We start from the raw sequence: 20,660 nt of genomic DNA on the forward strand, positions 1-20,660 counted from the left end.
CACAGCTTATGCTTTGTATCAGCTGACTGACCAACTAAGACATACATACCTATATTAATACAGCTTTAGGCGAGTCATAGCACATACCGATGCTTACCCAGATGGGGTGGCACCTTGGGGGGGGGTATATGGTGAGTTAGGACATTGAATTGCGGATATAGAACATAAATCTGTAAGAAAATAATTTTGAATATTCTACTGCTCATAGTATAAATTGTTTGCCTGAGGCATAAATGTAAGTATTGAAAACAGTAAGACTCATTAAATGGGCTAGAGAATCGTAGTTAGTCTTCCGCATAAAATCTGACACAGGTAACCTTCCGATTTCAGTTAAAAAGGCCATGTATCATTTCTGCCTATAAACAACTTTATAAAGTAATGATATGGATGTTGTTTCTATTATGAAGAGCCCACAATCAGAAGGTGAATTTTTGTGCAAAGGGTTTGAGATACAGCTTAAGAGGAAAAATATTTATTTCTAAAAATAAAAGCTGTACTTCTTTTTTACAAGCCTGATTTGCTTTCAGCGCAGCTATTCATCAGCAATCACGTGACAGTAATAAAGAATCAGAAATAACCACTTTCTACAAATGCTGAACATTATTTGGATACAGAAAAGAGTATTATTTCTAACACTACACCCTCTCCCATCCCACATCCTTGAACTTTGCTGCTTCACTGCAGAAGAATCATAGAATCATAGAATATCTCAAGTTGGAAGGGACCCATAAGGATCATTGAGTCCAACTCCCTGCTCCTCGCAGGACCACCTAACACTAAACCATATGACTAAGACCATTGTCCAGATGCTCCTTGAACTCTGACAGGCTTGGGGCCGTGACCACTTCCCGGGGGAGCCTGTTCCAGTGACCGACCACCCTCTCAGTGAAGAACCTTTTCCTAATGTCCAATCTGAACTTCCCCTGACGCAGCTTCATTCCATTTCCTCGTGTCCTATCGCTGGTCACCAGAGAGAGGAGATCAGCACCTCCCCCTCTCCACTGCCCCCCTTGAGGAAGTTGTAGACTGCGATGAGGTCACCCCTCAGCCTTCTCTTCTCCAAGCTGAACAAGCCAAGTGACCTCAGCTGTTCCTCATAAGTCTTGCCCTCGAGACCTTTCACCATCTTGGTCGCCCTCCTCTGGGCACACTCTAATAGTTTGATGTCCTTCTTATACTGAGGCGCCCAAAACTGCACACAGTACTCGAGGTGGGGCCGCACCAGTGCAGTGTAGAGGGAGACAATCACCTCCCTCGACCAGCTAGCTATGCTGTGCTTGATGCACCCCAGGACACGGTTGGCCCTTTTGGCTGCCAGGGCACACTGTTGACTCGTATTCAACTTGCCATCAACCCAACCCCCCAGATCTCTTTCCGTGGGGCTGCTCTCCAGCCTCTCGTCCCACAATTTGTACGTATAACCAGGATTACCCCGTCCCAGGTGGAGAATCCGGCACTTGCTCTTGTTAAATTTCATACGGTTGGTGATTGCCCAGCTCCCTAGTCTATCCAGATCTCTCTGTAAGGCCTCTCTACCCTCGAGGGAGTCCACAGCTCCTCCTAGTTTAGTATCACCGGCAATGTACTTAATGTACATTTGATTCCTGTGTCCAGATCATTTATAAAAACATTAAAGAGCACTGGCCCTAAAACTGAGCCCTGGGGCTCAATTTACTTAGAGACTTGCCGAACAATAATGCCCAGTGACATTACAAAAAGAAACAAAACACATCTCCCCTTCATCACTCTCATTTAAACTACAAATTATAGCTCTTTATGATCTCTCTGGGACTTTGCTACTCTTCAAAATCTGATCATCTGTCTTTAAGGAGGGATTTACCCATTCGCTGGGAAGCATGCAGGCCCCTGAACAGAAGATTTGGACTTCTTTTTACCAGGATTGTTTCCCTTCTTCGGTGCTGGCAGTGGAATCACATGGTAATTCAGCTGAAGATGGAACCAGATGAAGATACCATCTCTTTCTCCTGTACTGAGTAACTGGATTAGACTCAAGTATGTAGCAGCTCTGGGTATAGCTATGTCTACAGACAGAAGCTGATGCTATCCAGTATTTCTCCAGAACAGTTTAATCAGGATGAGAACTTCTTTCATAAGTGAGACTAAATGTCAGGCCTTCTACTGATGTGTAGAGGAGAACACCTCAGATCTCCTAGATGTAGGGGTCTCATCCTGATATGCTTTGATATGAATACTCGGGATTAAGGCTTGCCCGTACCATCAGCAGCATTATTGTGACCTTTCACTCTGTAAACTGAGTTTGTGCTGTTGTGTGGAGTGTTCCCATAGTGCTCTGGAGAATTTTGTTGCAAGACTTTCTCACTAGTGTGCATTTCTTTACCCAGCAGGCTGTTCTCCGTCTTGAACTGTCTCCAATCTCATTGGATTCCAAAATGCTGGAACACATATCTGCCAAACTATAGCTGCTATCAGTAGTTTTTTCTGCTCAAAAGCTCGTAAGACTTTAAACGTCCCTCTAGCCTGCTGACTTGCATTTTATTAGAAGATAGAATTTCAAAATGCCTAGGAAAATACTCCATGCTTAGTAAACATCATACAAGTCTAAGATTTTTTATGCCCCGAAGTCTGTTAATACTGGTGTTATTCTGCCTTGTGTTTTAGCTTCTGCCCCAACTCTGCCTCTATATTAGCGTACTCTGTTGCTGTTGCGATAACCAAAGATGAATGTATATATTTTCTAAGATGTTGCTCTTCAAAGGTTTTAAGTATGTCTACACTTCAGCCAGAGCTGTGACTGAATCTTGCACGAATGTATACAAGGCAGCTTTAACACAAGCAGTTTGGGTATTTAGAATAGTATACCTGAAATAGCAGGGAAATTACATATAAGCTGGATATACACTAGTTTCTGTGGTGAGGCTAGCAAGTGACTCAAAATGCACTGGGTATCCTTGAGACTGAGCGAATAATAAAGATAATCAATAAGTATCCATGGGCTTCCCTGATCTGTATGAAAGAGGGGCAGAATGATAAACATCAGAATATTTTGGTGAAAAAAAAATTTATGACAGTGTTCTTGTGATTTTATAAATCACAGATACTTAATTCGATAATTGATCATGCTTAGAATCTTCAGCAATACAAAGAAAGCAATGAGGATTAATTGGACAGCAAAAGACAAATTTTCTGACACTCTCCTAAGGTGTTGTCTTGATTGGAAATCAAATTCCTTGTCTGGTAAGACAGCTTTGAAAGTCACAAACAATGCAAACAAATCCTGATGCTTTCTTGGCTCAGTGCAGATTTTTGTCACCTTAATAGATGAAATTTATCAGACTCAAGCTAAGACCTCTTGAGTATTGGCTAGAAATGGTATTTTTACCCCTTAATCACATAATTGAGTAATTTAGGTCCATTACTCAATCCATTCTTAGCCTTTTAGAGAATGTATTTAGAATTTTTACCATCCAAATTGTGACCCAAGGACAGCATTGGCTGTGCTTACAATAGTCTGTTATGCTCATCTCAGCCAGTATATAATACAATGACACAAGCCCTGCAGAATCTTGCAGGGGTCAGATGGCCTGGAAACATACTGGAAATATGAGTGACTCATCCAGCATTCAAAGTTTTTCTCCCTCAGACCAAAGGAACAACAGCTTACATGTTTATGGGAAATGCCAGGATTGCACACTAAAAAGCTAAGTGGTTGAAAGCTAAGTGGCCTTCAACCCACTCTTTTCACCCAAAAGGCAATCCAGATATCCTCAGATAAATCTTTTTCCATACATTCAAATTATTTTAGTATAGGCCTGGTGTGATCTTGCAGACAGACCAGGATTGTCAGTCTATCAATCTCTCCATCAGTATACCAGGGATAGAGAGGATGGAACCTCTAAGGCTACTTAAAAACATCTGAATTGTTTTCTTGTCATACATTCCACTGATTAATCAGAAGCAGACTGTATTCACTACCACAGGAACTATAATTTCCTTTTTTTAGATTCATGTAGGTATTTTGTCTGTTATAACTGAATGCTTGTTCTGTGGTTTGTGGCTTCCCCTGTCTAGTTACAAATGTTCTTGATTGACTGAGTTGAATTGTGGATGTGGCTAAACATATTGCTTCCTCTTTCCTTGAATAACATCTTCCAATGCTCCACTATAGTCTTCATATTGCTGCGCAGCTCAGTACACTGTATTCAGAGCCAAGTGGGCATTTCCTTTATAAATCTATTTTGAGGAATCTCAAAATATTATGACTGGACTTTTTTACTCTTGTCCTCAAAGAAAATATGACTTTTGGGGAACTGCTTGATAAAATTATCTTTGTTTAATTATGAGATATTAAGCATGAAATTTTTTTTTTTGTTAGAAATATTGCTTGCATTTTTGCACTTAACACAAAAATAAAATACTTTTTAAAAATTTTTAATTTCTTAAAGCTACAAATTGTTCTTTCTGTCATCAGGATCATTTTCCCTGTCCCCATGTACTTGGGTGGAGCACCTCAGAATATGGTTTCTATAAACAAATTGAAGAATTGCTTTGTAAACAACTAGAGAGAGCTGCAAGGACCATCATTCCCAACTCATCCAGCCTGCAAGACAGGACTGCTCCAATTGTCTCTCTTGATGCAAACTGTTTTTTATCTACCACAGAGACTACTGATTACTTTCATACAATTTAGTAAAATTATTATTAGTTAAACTTAGAATTTTCTTACTACAATGGCATGTTTAAATTGGAAACTTAGGTTTTGTATCATCTGAGCTTTCAAAGAGGGATTCTTGAGTATTACCAACATAATTTTTCTCCATTAAGTTCATTCTGCCTTTCACTTAAACAGACAAACTAACTTTGCCAGTGTACTTGTTTGCCTAAAAGGGAGAAGATTAACTTTTATGAATAATTCCTTTCAAGGAAAGATTGATTTATATTTAAACTACTGGGTCCCCTCAGCAGTAAGCGAGAGATTACATTACATGTTCAGTTTATCACACATTTGTAAAGCTTACCACACAGTAATAACTCCACATGTTCTACAACTGCAATAATATTTTGTTGCAGAAAATTCTTCAGTTTAGAGCCAGCATAAATATCCAAAGTATACAGTTTTCCTCCATAAAATGGATGGGCTATCACATGTACTGCAGCTATACTGGTTCTGCTGTACAATGCAATTCCTTGAACTTGGAAACTACCCCAAATCTCCTCTTATATCAAAACTGTTAAGTGTAGGCACTTCCAGAATTTCAAGTGCAGATACAACTATTACTAGAAAGTATACTTTTGGGTGGATGTTTCATTGCTACTAAGCCATCACAAAGTCAACAATGCTTTTATGAAGCCAGCTTCTTGTCTCACTTCACACAGACATACTCTAAAAAACACTCTTAAAACTTTTGCCAGAAAAAAGACTCCCACTAACAACAAACAGACATTGCTATCTGGCTTGCCCACATTAAAATTTGAATCATACTATCAACATAAACCTATTAAAAATGCTTGTCTGGCATAGCTGTGTTAAGCACAATACTTAATAGCAATTTCAGGACACCTAAAAATACACCCGATGCTACGGTACTTTGAAGCACGCTATTGAATATTCTCTCCCCTTCATCTCAATTACTGTAAGGAATTGCGCAGCTGGTTAACTGAGAATACAATAGTCTTGTATTTGGACAGAAATCATATTGCAACAGCAGTCGTTTGGAATTGATCAAACTTTAAATCAGGCCTTCCCAGATGAGACCTGATTTTCTCAAAAATGCTTTGTACTAAAGCTAGTTTATCCAAGGTGTTCAAAAATTCAGGTTCAGAAGGGTATAATTTCGGTTCAGCCTGCAGCATGCTGTAGGAGTCACACGCTAAGTGCTGGAATCTTTGTACAAACACTTACAGGAGTATTTCTGTTCTTGTTCACAACATCAGCATGCAGAAGACAATTTAGGCAGCATTGGGTGAGATCACTTTGCAGTGGTTCAGATTATTCAGTCCACAGAAGACCCAACCTTTTATGCCTGGCAATTACTAATCCACCCCACACATGTGCGGTTCCATAGGGTTTCATCCTATCACCAGCCCGGTTCTGCATTGATTATGTATGGATCTGCCTAGGCAGGCTACAATCAATGCAGCTGGGAATCTTTTGCTATATCTCCTTTTGTGCTGAATTTGAATTCCATAGTTTCCTTATTTTCCCAACACCAACCTGAACTGAGATCACGTCTGAGAACCAGCAGATACAGGCTCAGGGAAATGATACTGCAAGGCAGAAAAAGCACAGAGCAACTCCTGGAAGTTTGCAAACCTATTCTTCACTGGCTTACTAACTCAAGATCTTATTAAATATCACTGCTTGGAGACCACCCAGGGATAGCAATGACTCAGAGTACTCCCTACCTTAAAAGTTCTGGTGCTTGACCCAATTCTTACAAAAAAAATATGACATCAATTGAATTCCTAACCTTACGTTTCAGCTCACTAGCAACAGAATGCTTGTGGCTCTCAGAAAGCTTTGGCTCTTTAAAACGTAATAATCCAGCTTGTCGGCTGAGTAACTGCTACTTCCAACAGCCCTGGTCATAAGGTAACCTTAGGCCTCTCATGTATGCAGTTTCCAGGTTAGCGATGGGATCCACATGCACTGAAGTGCCACATCCTCGGCAGCAGCGTGGCAGCAGCTCACTTCTCTCCAGGCAGCTTGGGTTCTCTTTGAAGGCACTCCACAGTAGTTGTTTCAGTTGCCACAAACTTGTCACCTTTTTAAAGTGTGGGAATCAGGTCAGGCTGATTGGGTGCTACCTAACCCACTTCTGCTTAGTGATGAAGAGTACACTCCACCACAAGTCCTGTTCAGAAGGCAACTACTAGCCTTTAAGAATGTAATTTTAATTTTTTGCTGTTTTATTTGGTAGAGATCAGTGACACATTTCCTTTAACCACCTTTAAGAACAAATCACCAACATCTGAAAAGCCTGCCCTTTATATTTTTATGAATGAAAAGTTATGCATGTCCCGCAATACAGAAGTTAGTTACTATGAAGGCTACTCAGTGCTTCTTGATAATGTGATTTTGAAAAATTGCTATTTCCTTGCAAGTTTTTGTTCCTATAAGTTTTTTTGCAAAATACAATAGCTCTTGAGAGATGATGACACAGCTTTTCTGCTGCATGAAAAGAGGCCTATCAGAAATTTGATTGCAGCTGAGTGATTTTCAGACTAGTTTTCAGCCAGCTCACAAATGTTACATTTACCTAATATCTGCTTTAAATCATACCAGCTTGTCCCTCTGCTATCTGAGAACAGCCAGGCTAATACTGCTTCAAAGACCTTGGCCTCTACAGTAATGTACCTGAAATACTAGGACTCTGATCCTTTGGCTGATGGGAAATTTTGAATCCATGTTTAATTCTCTTAAGCTTGGAGAGAGAGAGATATATACTGTTGCATCTTCATTGTTTAAATTTTTCTTTCATGCATTACTGAAGACAAAATTGGATTGCTGCTTACATTCATCCACTGAAAATTTGTTTCTGAATACCTAACAGAAAGAGACAATATTATTTCCTCCACCAACGTATTCTTTGCTTGGCCACTTCTACATGGGGCATAATCAAATCTTCCAGATCATTTCACAGGTGCTTTGATCTGATGCCTAAATTTACAGTAATAGAAAAGAATGTTGTTCTCTCAGATGTACAGCATACATCACCTTTAGAACACAGATATGGTCGTTCCTCTAGCTGCTGAGCCATAATTTCCTTCTTTTTTCTAATAGCTGTGACTTTGGGTATTAATAATAATAGACATAACCGTGATTCTCCTGAATATACAAGGTTGCTTTGTTAATGACCAGAGAATGTTTGGATTGCCAGAGGCTCTCCTCAAATACTTTAACTTCCAAGGACAGGATACTAGTCAATATAGTAACTTTAGGAAAAAAGCTGTGACTCACTCTGCTTCTCTGGCAAACTCAATTGAGAATGTTTTATTTCCCCAGTGCTTCCTCTAATTTGGAGTGGGACAACAATATCACAGATGGGCCAATGCATATTGTCTACTGATCTTATTTTTGATGCAAGTATTTCAGGATCGTTATAGTAAGAAATATTTTTTTCATTTATACAAGAAGAGAAATGGAATATCCTGAAGAGCACCAAGAACCAACCATTGGCCTTAGAATCACAGGTGATTAATCATTCCTTTCAGTCATGCTTATGAGAGTTGTCTATGCTGGCTTACTGTAACCTATGTGCTCTGCAATACACTTGGAAACCTCCAAAAGCACTGCAGGCATTGCCAATTCTTAAGTAGGACAGGCCAACACGAGCATGAAATGCCATGTCTCAGTGTAATCAGTTAACTTCAGTTATAAAATTACAGAAATGTCCCAAACAGCTATTTTAGACCATGCCCTCATCTCCAGGTCTCGTCACAGATGCTACACTCTTTTGCAGCCTAATCACAAGTGCAAATTTCTGCTGCATGGCATGCCATTAGGCGCTCTTGATAATTGATCTTTGAAATACTTTGGTTCAATCTCTAGTCAGAATGAAGTCATAAAACTAAAACAAGCTGCTGAAGCACCACATCCTTTCCTGTAACCATGCAGAAAACTGCTTTAGGGAACAGGGAAAGCAGAAACAAATCCTCTGCACATATCATTTCCCTGTGAGAGGATTTGTTGCCTTCACGGACCTCCATACTTAAAAACCCTCTGGCAGCTTGGGGGCGGAGGTCCTGGAAAGAAGCACTAGCTGCAGGCTAGTGGAGAGTGGTCAGGGGAGCTGCTGTGCAGGGCTGCAGAGGCCAATGGGCCCCACCAGGGTGATGGGCTGACAGGGAGTTAACAGCAAGGCCAGAGTCGCGGCAGGCAAAGCCAGCGCTGCCTCAGAAGCTGCCCGAAGCAGAAGCTGCTGCCCCCCAGCCTGCCCCCGGGAGCCACGGTGCAAGTACGACAGGGATGGCAGATTTCATCCTGAACGGCCCGCTTCAGCCGGGCAGCCGCCGCTCAAGTGACCCCAGGGGGAATCAGATGGCGACAGCCCCGCTTCCTTCCCCTCCCGCGGAGCCCCCAGCCCCTAACGGCCGCGGCCCGGCATGTGCCCTTCCCAGCATACAGCGCGCGGCGGCCGAACGGCCGCGTTGTACGTCCGAGGGAAGGGGCGGGGCATCGCCCTTCCTCCCACCCACCACGGGAGAGCGAGAAGGAAGGGCGGGAGATCGCGAGCGTGTCCGGCGGAGAAGGGGCGGGGCGGGGCGGGCCGCGAGGCTCCGCCCACCTCCCTCCGCCGGGAAAACCAGGGAGACAGCTAATGGGGAAAGCGCCCCGCGGCCTCCCGAAGCCCTACCTTCCCACCCCGCGGGGCGTCACCGCCGCTTGTAAACAGATTCTGTACCGCGTGACGTGCCTGTATGGGGGCACCGGGCATTATCCCCCGCGGCGGCAGGTTGATGACCAGAGGCGGCAGCGGCGGGATTCCCCGGCAGCGGGCGCGCGGCGGGCACCGAGCAGAGAGGAAGTGATTCCTCTCTGTTCTTCCTCCCCACCCCCGCCGCCTCGGTCGGGATCCAGCGCATCCTCCTTCCTCAGCGCCTTCCCCGTCTCCCCGTCGCTAAGATGGCTGATGGTGGGCAGTGAGGCGGCGCGCGGGGCTGCGGGGAGCTGTTGCCGGCTGGCGCGCGACGGGGCAGGCGGGGGCGGCTGACAGGACGGGACAGGAGCGGGGGGGGTGGGGTGTGTGCGTGGGAAGCCGCGCAGCGCCATGTCCGCCTTCGCCCTGGAGGAAACGCTGGAGGCCGGCTGGGTGGCCGTGAGGCCTCACGCCTTCCAGGAGCGGGAGAAGCACAAATTCGTCTTCATCGTGGCCTGGAACGAGATCGAGGGCAAGTTTGCCATCACCTGCCACAACCGCACGGCGCAGCGCCAGCGCAGCGGCTCCCGCGAGTTCTACCGCGGCGGCCCCGAGGCCAGAGCCGCCCTCAAGGCCGGCATCCCTACGGTGAGCAGGGGCCCGGCCTGGGGCACGGACTCCGGCCTGGCACGCGGCTCCTCGCATCTCCGCGCCGAGGCGGGGCTGCGGGGCTCCGAGCGGGGCGCGGCGGCCGAGGTGCTGCCGAAGAGCCCGCTGCGCGCCAAGAGCAGCCCGGCCCGGAGGCCGCTGCGGGGCCTGGAGGCGGCAGGTGCCGCCGAAGAGATAGAAGTGCTGGAGCTGGGGAAGGAGGAGGAGGCCACCTCGCTATCGCTGCCGCCCTCGCCGCTGCAGGCAGCCGAGCCGGCCGCTCCCGACGCGGAGCCCGTGGGGGAGGAGTGCAGCTGGGCCGGCCTCTTCTCCTTCCAAGACTTGCGGGCTGTGCACCAGCAGCTGTGCTCGGTGAACTCAGAGCTGGAACCCTACCTGCCTGCCTTCCCCGAGGAGCCCTCGGGCGTGTGGACGGTGCTGTTTGGAGCCCCGGAGCTATCCGAGCAGGAGATGGACGCTCTCTGCTACAAACTGCAAGTTTACTTGCTCCACAGCTTGGATACCTGCGGCTGGAAGATTCTTTCACAGGTACTCTTCACTGAGACCGACGATCCCGAAGAGTATTATGAGAGCCTGAGTGAGCTGCGACAGAAGGGGTATGAGGAGGTGCTGCAGCGGGCCCGCAGGCGGATCCAGGAGGTGAGGCTACTGCACAGTCCAGATATCTCCACCTTAGTGTTACCTTTTCCTTACTCTGTGACATCTTCTTTAGTTGTTCTCTCCAGCTGCTCCCCTCTACCTTTGCAGAATTGATTGATCCATGGGACAAAAAAAATGTATAGGAAAACTGTCTAGTTTAAAAAAAAAAAAAAAAGTAAGCTTTGAGAATCAAAGTAAGAAAATGAGGCTTAACCTTTCCAAGGTCTCTAGGGCCAGGGTTTAAGAAGGTGCAGATTTCCCTAGTCATCTAAGTGTGGCTCAGTACTTTGTTCTGTGCAATTTAACATAGATGTTTGTGAACAAGAATCTGATGGATTTGGCAAGGTCTTGCTCCCACATTTTTGTTGTTGTGTTGCTTTGCACTAGGATGTGTTGGAATCTGAATTTTTCTGTTTAATGGGAACAGCAACATGTGGGGTTTATTTTGACAGTACAATTTAGGCACTTGAGGCCAAAAAGTTCTAGGTTCCTACAGGCTCTGGGTGCTGAATCTGCTATTTCAAGTGAGATGATGTTTTCCAGTGGAATTGGAGTAACTACAACTTTTGTTCAGCTGGTAAGTTCTTAGAATTGGGATTTTAAAAAGCAAGCTATCTGGTCCTAGCGAGTACTTACTGCGTTGCCATTGCTAGTGTCTGACAAGACTTGCATGTCTCAGAACACGCCATCTCTTTTTCTCATACCATATACTGTTTAGATGAAAGTAGTTGAGGAGGTTTTGCTAACTTCTAGCATCAGTGTGTGAGAATTTTTTCACATCTTTGTGGACTGAGGTATATGAGGACCCAGATTTTCCCAGTGACAAAGGAGAATTTTACACTTGTTTTTCTGTTTCGGTGGCCTTGGTCCAGAATGTACCTGGATCTACCTAGGTGCGACTATGTGCATGAATCATGTTTTGGAATTTTTTATTTTTGCAAACACCATCTAATTTCTGTTGTATGGTTATAGATCAAGTTTGGCTGCTTCAGCTGCCCACATATATCCTACCAATATTGTGTGTTCAAAAACGTGTGGTGGTGAATGTTTTGTTTTGTTTTTTTTTTTTTTTCCCTCGATGGAGTACGAGCGTATGTGCTTGCTGTTTTTGATGGCATAGTTTTGAGTCTTTGTAGGATTTCGGCCCAGCTTTTCCTTAGTGACTGGAGTTACAGAGTATGAGAAAATTGTTGTTTTATCAGTGATGAAATCATGATAAGGACATCTCAATGTAGCATTGTCAGGTACAAGTTTATTTCCAAACTGTTGTGTTAGGATATATCATTGTGATTTTTCTTTTTTTTTCATGGCTGTTTAAAGGGCTGAATTCGTCCTCATTAATTTTGGTATACAGCTGGTAATTAGTCTAATAGTCTTCTGCAGTAGTTTTAGTCCAGAGAATATGAAAGCATATTGTCATCCACTTTTTTCTTTGACTGCATGAATGCTTGGGAGCATGTGCTTAGATTCACTTGGCCTTCAGCTCAGCAGTTTTTATAAGGAGCTGAGCAGGACAAAAGAAGTTCCTGTTAAACGTGTGGAGTTTGGGAACTGGGTACCTAACTCAAAGTGCGTGGTGTTTCTGAGGAAATGCTAAATCAGAATTACTGTGTAAGAATTATTTGTTTCTTGGAGAATCTCAACTTCTATTTTGTTAGCACCAGTACTATCAGCAAAAAATAAATCCATTATCAAGAGACAACGCAAGCTTTATCCATCAGGATCTTTAAACTACAACATCTTATTCTCTGTTAATGTTCAGAACTTGGTGCAGACAAAATGGCAGAGCATATTTGTGTATTTGACTACAGTACAACCTTCCTTTCCCATGATAACCAATCCAGTAGTGTACCTAAAGTCAGTACAGCTGTACTACTGTCAGTTGTGTAAATCGATCCTTCTTTAATTAAAGGTAGTTCATGTTTAAGAAAAGAAACCAATAGAATGACCTGCTCTTTCCCTTTTTGGCTCTCAGGTTTCTCTTTTCCTTATCTGTTAGTGGTTTACTTAGTCCACAGGAAATGTCTTTCTTTTAAGCAAATACTGGTATCGTTTGCCATTTGCAATTCTAAGCAAAAAAAGCAATGGATGATGAGTATTGCTAGGTATTTTTGAAGTAAAGGTTTTTCATACTTTCAGGAAAACCTACTGAATCAATGTTTCATCTCTCACTTTAATTTACTTTTCCACTTGTACTTGAAGTCTGTCTGTTAGCTGTTGGGAATGTTGGATTCCTGCAATTTTAAATGATTTTACCTCTTAGAACTTTTGGGGAAAAGGGGAAGGGATTGAGCAGCATTGGCAACCGAAATAGTATCAAGGAGCATAATGAATATGGAGGGTTTTCATTAATATAAAATTGTGCAAAAAACCCAAGTTTAGAACTCCAAGACTTTGGCTTAACATTTCAAAATATGCTTCCGCTGTTTATAATTATTTCATATATCTATTTTTCCAGGACAAATTCCTCTGTGCAGTTAGAATATTACTTGAGAAATGCTTGCAGTTTCTGTTGATTATGTTCTTTGGGGTGGAGAAGCAAAGTGAGCAACAAAACCTCGTGTTCATTGTTTCAGCATTCCCTACTTGTCCATCTGTTGCTTTCCATAAGTTACACGCAAACCAGTTTATTTTCACAGCAGTTAATAATTGCTGCTCTTTGTAATAGGCATTTTTTTCTCTGTCTCAATTATAAACCTTTAATAAGCCAGAAGAATGTTGCAAGTAGAAACAGATCCAAGATGAGGAAGAAAAATAGTTGTAGAGGAACTGTATGATCTGGAATTAATTTCTACTGCATAATTTGCAGTTTTGAAATAGCACATCTTTTTATTTTTTTCAAATAAAACTATTAATTCTGGAATAACTTAAGAACAGTTAATTTATATTAAAGTAAAAACTTGTATCTAAAGGAGTAAATATTGTTCTACTTCATTTTTGAAAACTAATAAACACCTGTTTGGAGCCCTTGTTCATTAAGTTTATGCCTGTTTAAAAAAATTTCCTCGGGTGCTCAGCTAGAGGTCTGAGCTCCCAAATGGAGACATGATACAGAATCAGTTAATGACCAGATAAAAAGATATTGTTATTTCAACAGAGAGGATGCCACTGAATCCTTATTTGGGATTCCAGCTTCTTGGCCAGTATTTCTAAAATCTTAAACTTTGCATCTAGAAGGCAGAAAAAGTTCTCTTCTGTACTCTTGTTGAGGCCATCATAATTTTATTTATCTAATCTGCAGCTGTAGTCATTAGCAGTTATTTCTGGTTGTTACAGACTAGTCCTAAGTTAATAAATATTTTAAAGGCTTGACATTTTAAGTGTTGGAAGTTCACACCTGACTCCTGCAAGCATCAAACCCAATAGTAAGGATACTGCGATACATTTTCAGATAAGCAGAATTAAATGTGGAGTGGTTTCCCCCCTCCCCTTTTCTGCAAATAATAAAAATCCAAGTCACACGGATATTTTGTTTTCGAAGTGTTTCAGTGAGTTTCTGAAATGTGTTCTGTATATGTATATGCATGTTACAAGTTAAACAATTATGATGTGATACTCATGGAAGATGTGGATGTAAGGTAGAGAGGGCTATATCACTTGAGATTCTTGGACCCTTATAGCAGCAAGGATAATTAAATATGCAACAGCTTAATCATATGGTGGACTTACAGTTGCTGAAAGTCTAAGGTGTGATTACATACCATTTTAAAATACATGCTTTAAAATGGCTTCTAGGAATTCAGTGTTTAAAGGACATTAGACCACATTATCACAGTATTTGCTTCTCTCTTTAGTCTGTGTATTAAAACCTTCTAAGTCCTAAGCAAAATAACAATTTACCTTTTAATTGGAAATCTTATCTTTTATCCTTCTTCCATTTGATATCTTCTTGAGTAAATGTTTACTTTTTTTCTACTGCCCTTCCCTTTTACTTCTGTTTTATAGGTAGCTGCAAATTGCTTCAGAGATATATAGACTTGTGATTGTAGGTTAATTAGATTTTTGGCTACTGCCTTTGTTTTTGTCAATCTTTTTGTGTTGTCTCTTTTCCAGTCTCAGTAGGATGCTAGTTTTGGATTTGAAGTAATTTTTTTTTTTTTCTTCCCCTTTCTACAATGCACTTATGGCATACATATGTAGATAGATTTCATGCGTTGTTTTATTAATGCCTTGTTAGTTTGACAAGAACTAGCTGAAGGTGATGAATACTGCTGCTGTATCTGAAAACAGTAGAATGATTAAAATAATGTACACTTCTTCAAAACATATACAAATGATATGTACACAAAGAAAAGGATATCTGCTTGAAAAATTAGGTATTCCTTGACAGAACTTGTCTTACATGAAAAATAAGAGTACATTCTATAGAATATAGCAATACTGTTCAATATGACTCTTAGTCAGTAAGCTTAGACTTAATTTTTAGAAACTGAAGACAGCAGCTTGCCATCTCATAGTTCACTTCCCTATCTAAATACCTGGGAGAAATAAAAAAAGGAAATAAAATGCAATATATGCTCCGTTTAACTGTCTCAACTGGGATTGAGGAACCATTTTTGTCTTCTAGTTGGTGGAGTATTCTGATGATGAGATTATTTTATTTGATATTCCCCTTCAAAATTGTAATTGTTTGTTTCCCTAGATGTAGAGATAGACTTTCCTCTATTTTTCGTTTAAAGTTTTTCTAGTTGATATGCAGTTGCAGCATTTTCATGTGACAATATTTTGAAGAGGTGTGTACCACCTATGTAATAAACACTCTGTAATCCATTGTGCTCCTTGGGATTCACAGCCCACTTAATTTCTTAGCTTTTAGAGATGATGTTGGGTTGTCTTTTCTTCATGTTTAACTTTTGTCGTCTTGCATATTTTTTCCTCAATTTTTCCAGCATTATTTTCTTTCTCTTTAATTGAATATCCTACCTTCAAGGCCTTCAAGTCAATGCCTTTTAATACTGCTTTCTAAATCCAGTAACTTTTTCCCCTCCATTTCTGGCTGAGATAGTATTACACAGGCAGGTTTAGAATTTGAAAGCAGATTCTTTCTAATCATTGCATCTTTTTAAATTTCTTTCTGTAATGTGACAAGACACTGCTTACAGATGATCAGTGAGGTTTATGTTCTTTATATATGTAAATATTGCTACCACAGAGCTGAAGAAGCTACCAAAAAGCAGAGGTTTTCAGAAATGGCTGCACCTACCATTTTTCCTCTGGGGAGGTGCTTTTGGAATCCCTTTTTAATATTAGTAGAAACATACCATTACAGTGCACCAGGAAATTGCTGTTATTGGTGAGAACTTCAGTCAAAGTGGGGACTCGGTCCAACTAAAGACCTGTCAAACTTGTTTATTTTTTCAGGAGATGAAAACTTAGCCACAAGGAATATGGTAGGGAAAGAAGAAAAGATAGGATAGCAGGAGAGGGAAGGAGAATGATGATATTCTTAAGATATGCATTGATTAACTCAGTGATGTTATTTATATATATCTGAGCTGTTGCTTAGAATGTGTGGTGGGTTGACCCAGGCTGGACACCAGATGCACACCAAACCACTCTATCACTACCCTCCTCAGCTGGACAGGGGAGAGAAAATATAAGGAAGGGCTTGTGGGTTGAGATAAGGACAGGGAGATTATTTGCCAATTACCCGCCGATTACCATCATGGGCAAAACAGACTCGACTTGGGGAAATTAGTTTAATTTATTACCAATCAAATCAGAGTAGGATAATGAGAAAATAAAACTAAATCTTAAAACACCTTCCCCCCACCCTTCCCTACTTCCCAGGCTCAACTTCACTCCCGATTTTCTCTACCTTCCCCCCGAGCAGTGCAGGGGGACAGGGAATGGGGGTTGTGGTCAGTTTGTCACACGTTGTCTCTGCCGCTCCTTCCTCCTCAGGGGGAGGACTCCTCACGCTCTTCCCCTGCTCCAGCGTGGGGTCTCACCCATGGGAGACAGTCCTTCACGAACTTCTCCAATGTGGGTCCTTCCCACGGGCTGCAGTTCTTCATGAACTGCTCCAGCGTGGGTCCCCCACGGGGTCACCAGTCCTGCCAGCAAACCTGCTCCAGCATGGGCTCCTCTCTCTCTCTACCGGTTCACAGGTCCTGCCAGGAGCCTGCACCAGTGTGGGCTCTCCATGGGGTCACAGTGCCCTTTGGGCATCCACCTGCTCCGGTGTGGGGTCCTCCATGGGCTGCAGGTAGCTACCTGCTCTACCGTGGACCTCCATGGGCTGCAGGGGGACAACCTGCTTCACCATGGTCTTTACCACGGGCTGCAGGGGAATCTCTGCTCCGGCGCCTGGAGCACCTCCTCCCCCCTCCTTCTTCACTGACCTTGGTGTCTGCAGGGTTGTCTCTCTCACATATTCTCACTCCTCTCTACCGGGTACTGTTCTGCTGCAGGTTGGGTTTTTTTTCCCCCATTCTTAAATATGTTATCACAGAGGTGCTACCACCGTCGCTGATTGGCTCAGCCTTGGCCAGTGGCAGGTCCATCTTGGAGCCGGCTGGCATTGGCTCTATCGGACACAGGGGAAGCTTCTAGCAGCTTCTCACAGAAGCCACCCCTGTAGCTCCCCCTGCTACCAAAACCTTGCCACGCAAACCCAATACAGAATGCTGTCTGCAAAAGAGGAGTTGGCAGAAGAATAAGGTTGCATTGTGGGATGTTGAGCCTGTTGCTTTAGCAGTTGAGAGTATCTTCTAAATAGAATCATGGAATATCTCAAGTTGGTGTAGACCCATAAGGGTCATCGAGTCTAACTCCTTCCTCTTCCTCCTTTTATTTTCTCCAGAGAAGAATCAACTATTAACATTTGGCGATACAATAATTCTACTATCGGTGATTCTAAAACGCCACAATGTATTTTTTTTAGTACCGTACAAAAGCAAGAGAACAAATGAACATGTATTGAACTCTGTAGAGGAACCTGCACCTAGAACATATTTTGTGATTTTTGGGCAACTGGAGTACTCAGGAGTTGCCATTAATATAACAGTTACGTTGTTTCTTCTCTCCATCCCGGAAAAAAAAACCCAAAACCAAACCCTAGCTAAAATCAATTAAGTTTATTTTTAAAAATTTGTCACAAGTTGTTGTTAATTTACTATGTAGTAAAAGCTTATAAATAAGATATTCTGCTGTTGTAAACATTTTACTGTGTTAAAAATTGAGTGTCCAGAAGTTTTGTCCTGCTGCTGGGGCATACGAGGCTAATAGCAACTGTAGGTTTAACCATGTAATATATACTGATCTAGATTAGAAGACTGAGAGTTTTTGAGGAAGGGAGCCAAAGTTAATATACATTGGAACAATTTATTTGAATTGCTCATACATCTTGCATAGTACTAACATCACTGTAACCATTCAGAACAAAGATCTTGGATAGTTCACTGAAAATCCCTGCTTTAAGTGCAGTGCTGTTTAATAACAAACGTGCAAGAATGTTGCAAGAATGGTGAAGAAAGAATTCTTGTGCCCTTCCTTACAGGAAGTAATAGAATCATTGAGGTTGGAAAAGACCTCTAAGATCATCGAGTCCAACCATCAACCCAACACCACCATGCCCACTAAACCATGTCCCTAAGCGCCTCATCTGCTCGTCTTTTAAATACCTCCAGGGATGGGGACTCAACCACTTCCCTGGGCAGCCTGTTCCAATGCTTGATAAACCTTTCAGTGAAGAAGTTTTTTCCTAATATCCAATCTAAACCTCCCCTGGCGCGACTTGAGGCCATTTCCTCTCGTCCTATCGCTAGTTACTTGGGAGAAGAGACCGACACCCACCTCGCTACAACCTCCTTTCAGGTAGTTGTAGAGAGCGATGAGGTCTCCCCTCAGCCTCCTTTTCTCCAGGCTAAACAACCCCAGTTCCCTCAGCCGCTCCTCATAAGACTTGTTCTCCAGACCCTTCACCAGCCTCGTTGCCCTTCTCTGGACACGCTCCAGCACCTCGACGTCCTTCTTGTAGTGAGGGGCCTAAAACTGAACAGAGTATTCGAGGGGCGACCTCACCAGGGCCGAGTACAGGGGCACAATCACTTCCCTACTCCTACTGGCCACACTGTTTCTGATACAGGCCAGGATGCCATTGGCCTTCTTGGCCACCTGGGCACACTGCCGGCTCATGTTCAGCCGGCTGTCGACCAACACCCCCAGGTCCTTTTCCGCCAGGCAGCTTTCCAGCCACTCTTCCCCAAGCCTGTAGCGCTGCATGGGGTTGTTGTGGCCGAAGTGCAGGACCCGGCACTTGGCCTTGTTGAACCTCATACAGTTGGCTTCGGCCCATCGATCCAGCCTGTCCAGGTCCCTCTGCAGAGCCTTCCTACCCTCGAGCAGATCAACACTCCCGCCCAACTTGGTGTCGTCTGCAAACTTACTGAGGGTGCACTCAATCCCCTCATCCAGATCATCGATAAAGATATTGAACAAGACCGGCCCCAAAACTGAGCCCTGGGGAACACCGCTCGTGACCGGCCGCCAACTGGATGTAACTCCATTCACCACAACTCTCTGGGCCCAGCCGTCCAGCCAGTTTTTTACCCAGCGAAGAGTACACCTGTCTAAGCCGTGAGCTGCCAGCTTCTCTAGGAGAATGCTGTGGGAGACGGTGTCAAAGGCCTTCCTGAAGTCCAGGTGGACCACATCCACAGCCTTTCCCTCATCCACTAGGCGGGTCACCTGGTCATAGAAGGAGATCAGGTTGGTCAAGCAGGACCTGCCTCTCATGAATCCGTGCTGGCTAGGCCTGATCCCCTGGTTGTCCCGCACATGCCTTGTGAGCGCCCTCAAGATGAGCCGCTCCATAATCTTCCCTGGCACCGAGGTCAGGCTGACAGGCCTGTAGTTCCCCGGATCCTCCTTCCGGCCCTTCTTGTAGATGGGCGTCACATTGGCAAGCCTCCAGTCATCTGGGACCTCCCCCGTTAACCAGGACTGCTGATAGATGATGGAGAGCGGCTTGGCGAGCACCTCCGCCAGCTCCCTCAGCACTCTCGGGTGGATCCCATCCGGCCCCATAGACTTGTGAGCGTCCAGGTGGCGTAGCAGGTCATTGACTGCTTCCTCTTGGATTATGGGGGGTTCATCCTGCTCGCCGTCCCTGTCTTCCAGCTCAGGGGGCCAAGTACCCTGAGGATAACTGGTCTGCCTGTTAAAGACTGAGGCAAAGAAGGCATTGAGTACCTCAGCCTTTTCCTCATCCTCGGTGACAATGTTCCCCCCCACATCCAATAAGGGATGGAGATTCTCCTTGGCTCTCTTCTTGTCATTAATATATTTGTAAAAACTTTTTTTGTTTTCTTTAACGACAGCGGCCAGATTGCGTTCTAGCTGGGCTTTTGCCTTTCTCATTTCTTCTCTGCACGACCTAACGAGATCCCTGTACTCTTCTTGAGTCGCCTGCCCCTTCTTCCACAAGCGGTAAACTCTCCTTTTTTTCCTGAGTCCCAGCAAGAGCTCCCCATTCAGCTAGGCCGGTCGTCTTCCCCGCCCGTTCTTCTTACGGCATACAGGGACAGCCTGCTCCTGTGCCTTTAAGACTTCCTTCTTGAAGATCGTCCAGCCTTAATAGTATGATCTCATCAGAAATCTGGTGGTGATATCTGCTAGAATACGGGTTAGTCTTTAAGAATAATTGTTAAAGCCCTTGCATAATTTGAAACAGGATTATAAAAATAAAGAAAATAGTCCAAATTTGTTGGACTAGAGATTAGATGATCTCATAGTATCTTCCAGTCATAAACTGTATAAATTAATAAGGGAAATGTGGTTTTGTTTTAATTAGTTTGTTGTTGAAACTTGCCTAATTCCCATTTTCTGAAGAATTTGGGCCTGAAATATAAACCAAACCGTTACTAGTTTGTCTGAAACCTTCATGAAGAATTTTAACACACAGTGCTAGATTTTAACTTGCAACGTCTCCACAAATGTCTCCTTGTTTACTAGCTCTTGCTTGTCAACTGTGTCCTTTATTCCTAATAACCTCTTATTTGAGGCTCATTT

The 20,660-nt window shown here is 43.4% G+C and overlaps 1 protein-coding gene across 1 annotated transcript in view; it reads left to right on the forward strand.

The window, feature by feature from the left end:
- Positions 1 to 9,749: 9,749 nt before the first annotated feature.
- Positions 9,750 to 20,660, forward strand: part of LOC143171848 (junction-mediating and -regulatory protein-like) — a 119,334-nt gene continuing 108,423 nt past the window's right edge. Inside the window, exon 1 of the mRNA XM_076360941.1 lies at positions 9,750 to 10,646. Coding sequence (XP_076217056.1) covers positions 9,750 to 10,646 — 897 coding nt within the window. The remainder of the gene's footprint in view (positions 10,647 to 20,660) is intronic.

Source organism: Aptenodytes patagonicus, chromosome W, assembly GCF_965638725.1.
Source record: "Aptenodytes patagonicus chromosome W, bAptPat1.pri.cur, whole genome shotgun sequence".
In the NCBI taxonomy this organism is placed as follows: Eukaryota; Metazoa; Chordata; class Aves; order Sphenisciformes; family Spheniscidae; genus Aptenodytes; species Aptenodytes patagonicus.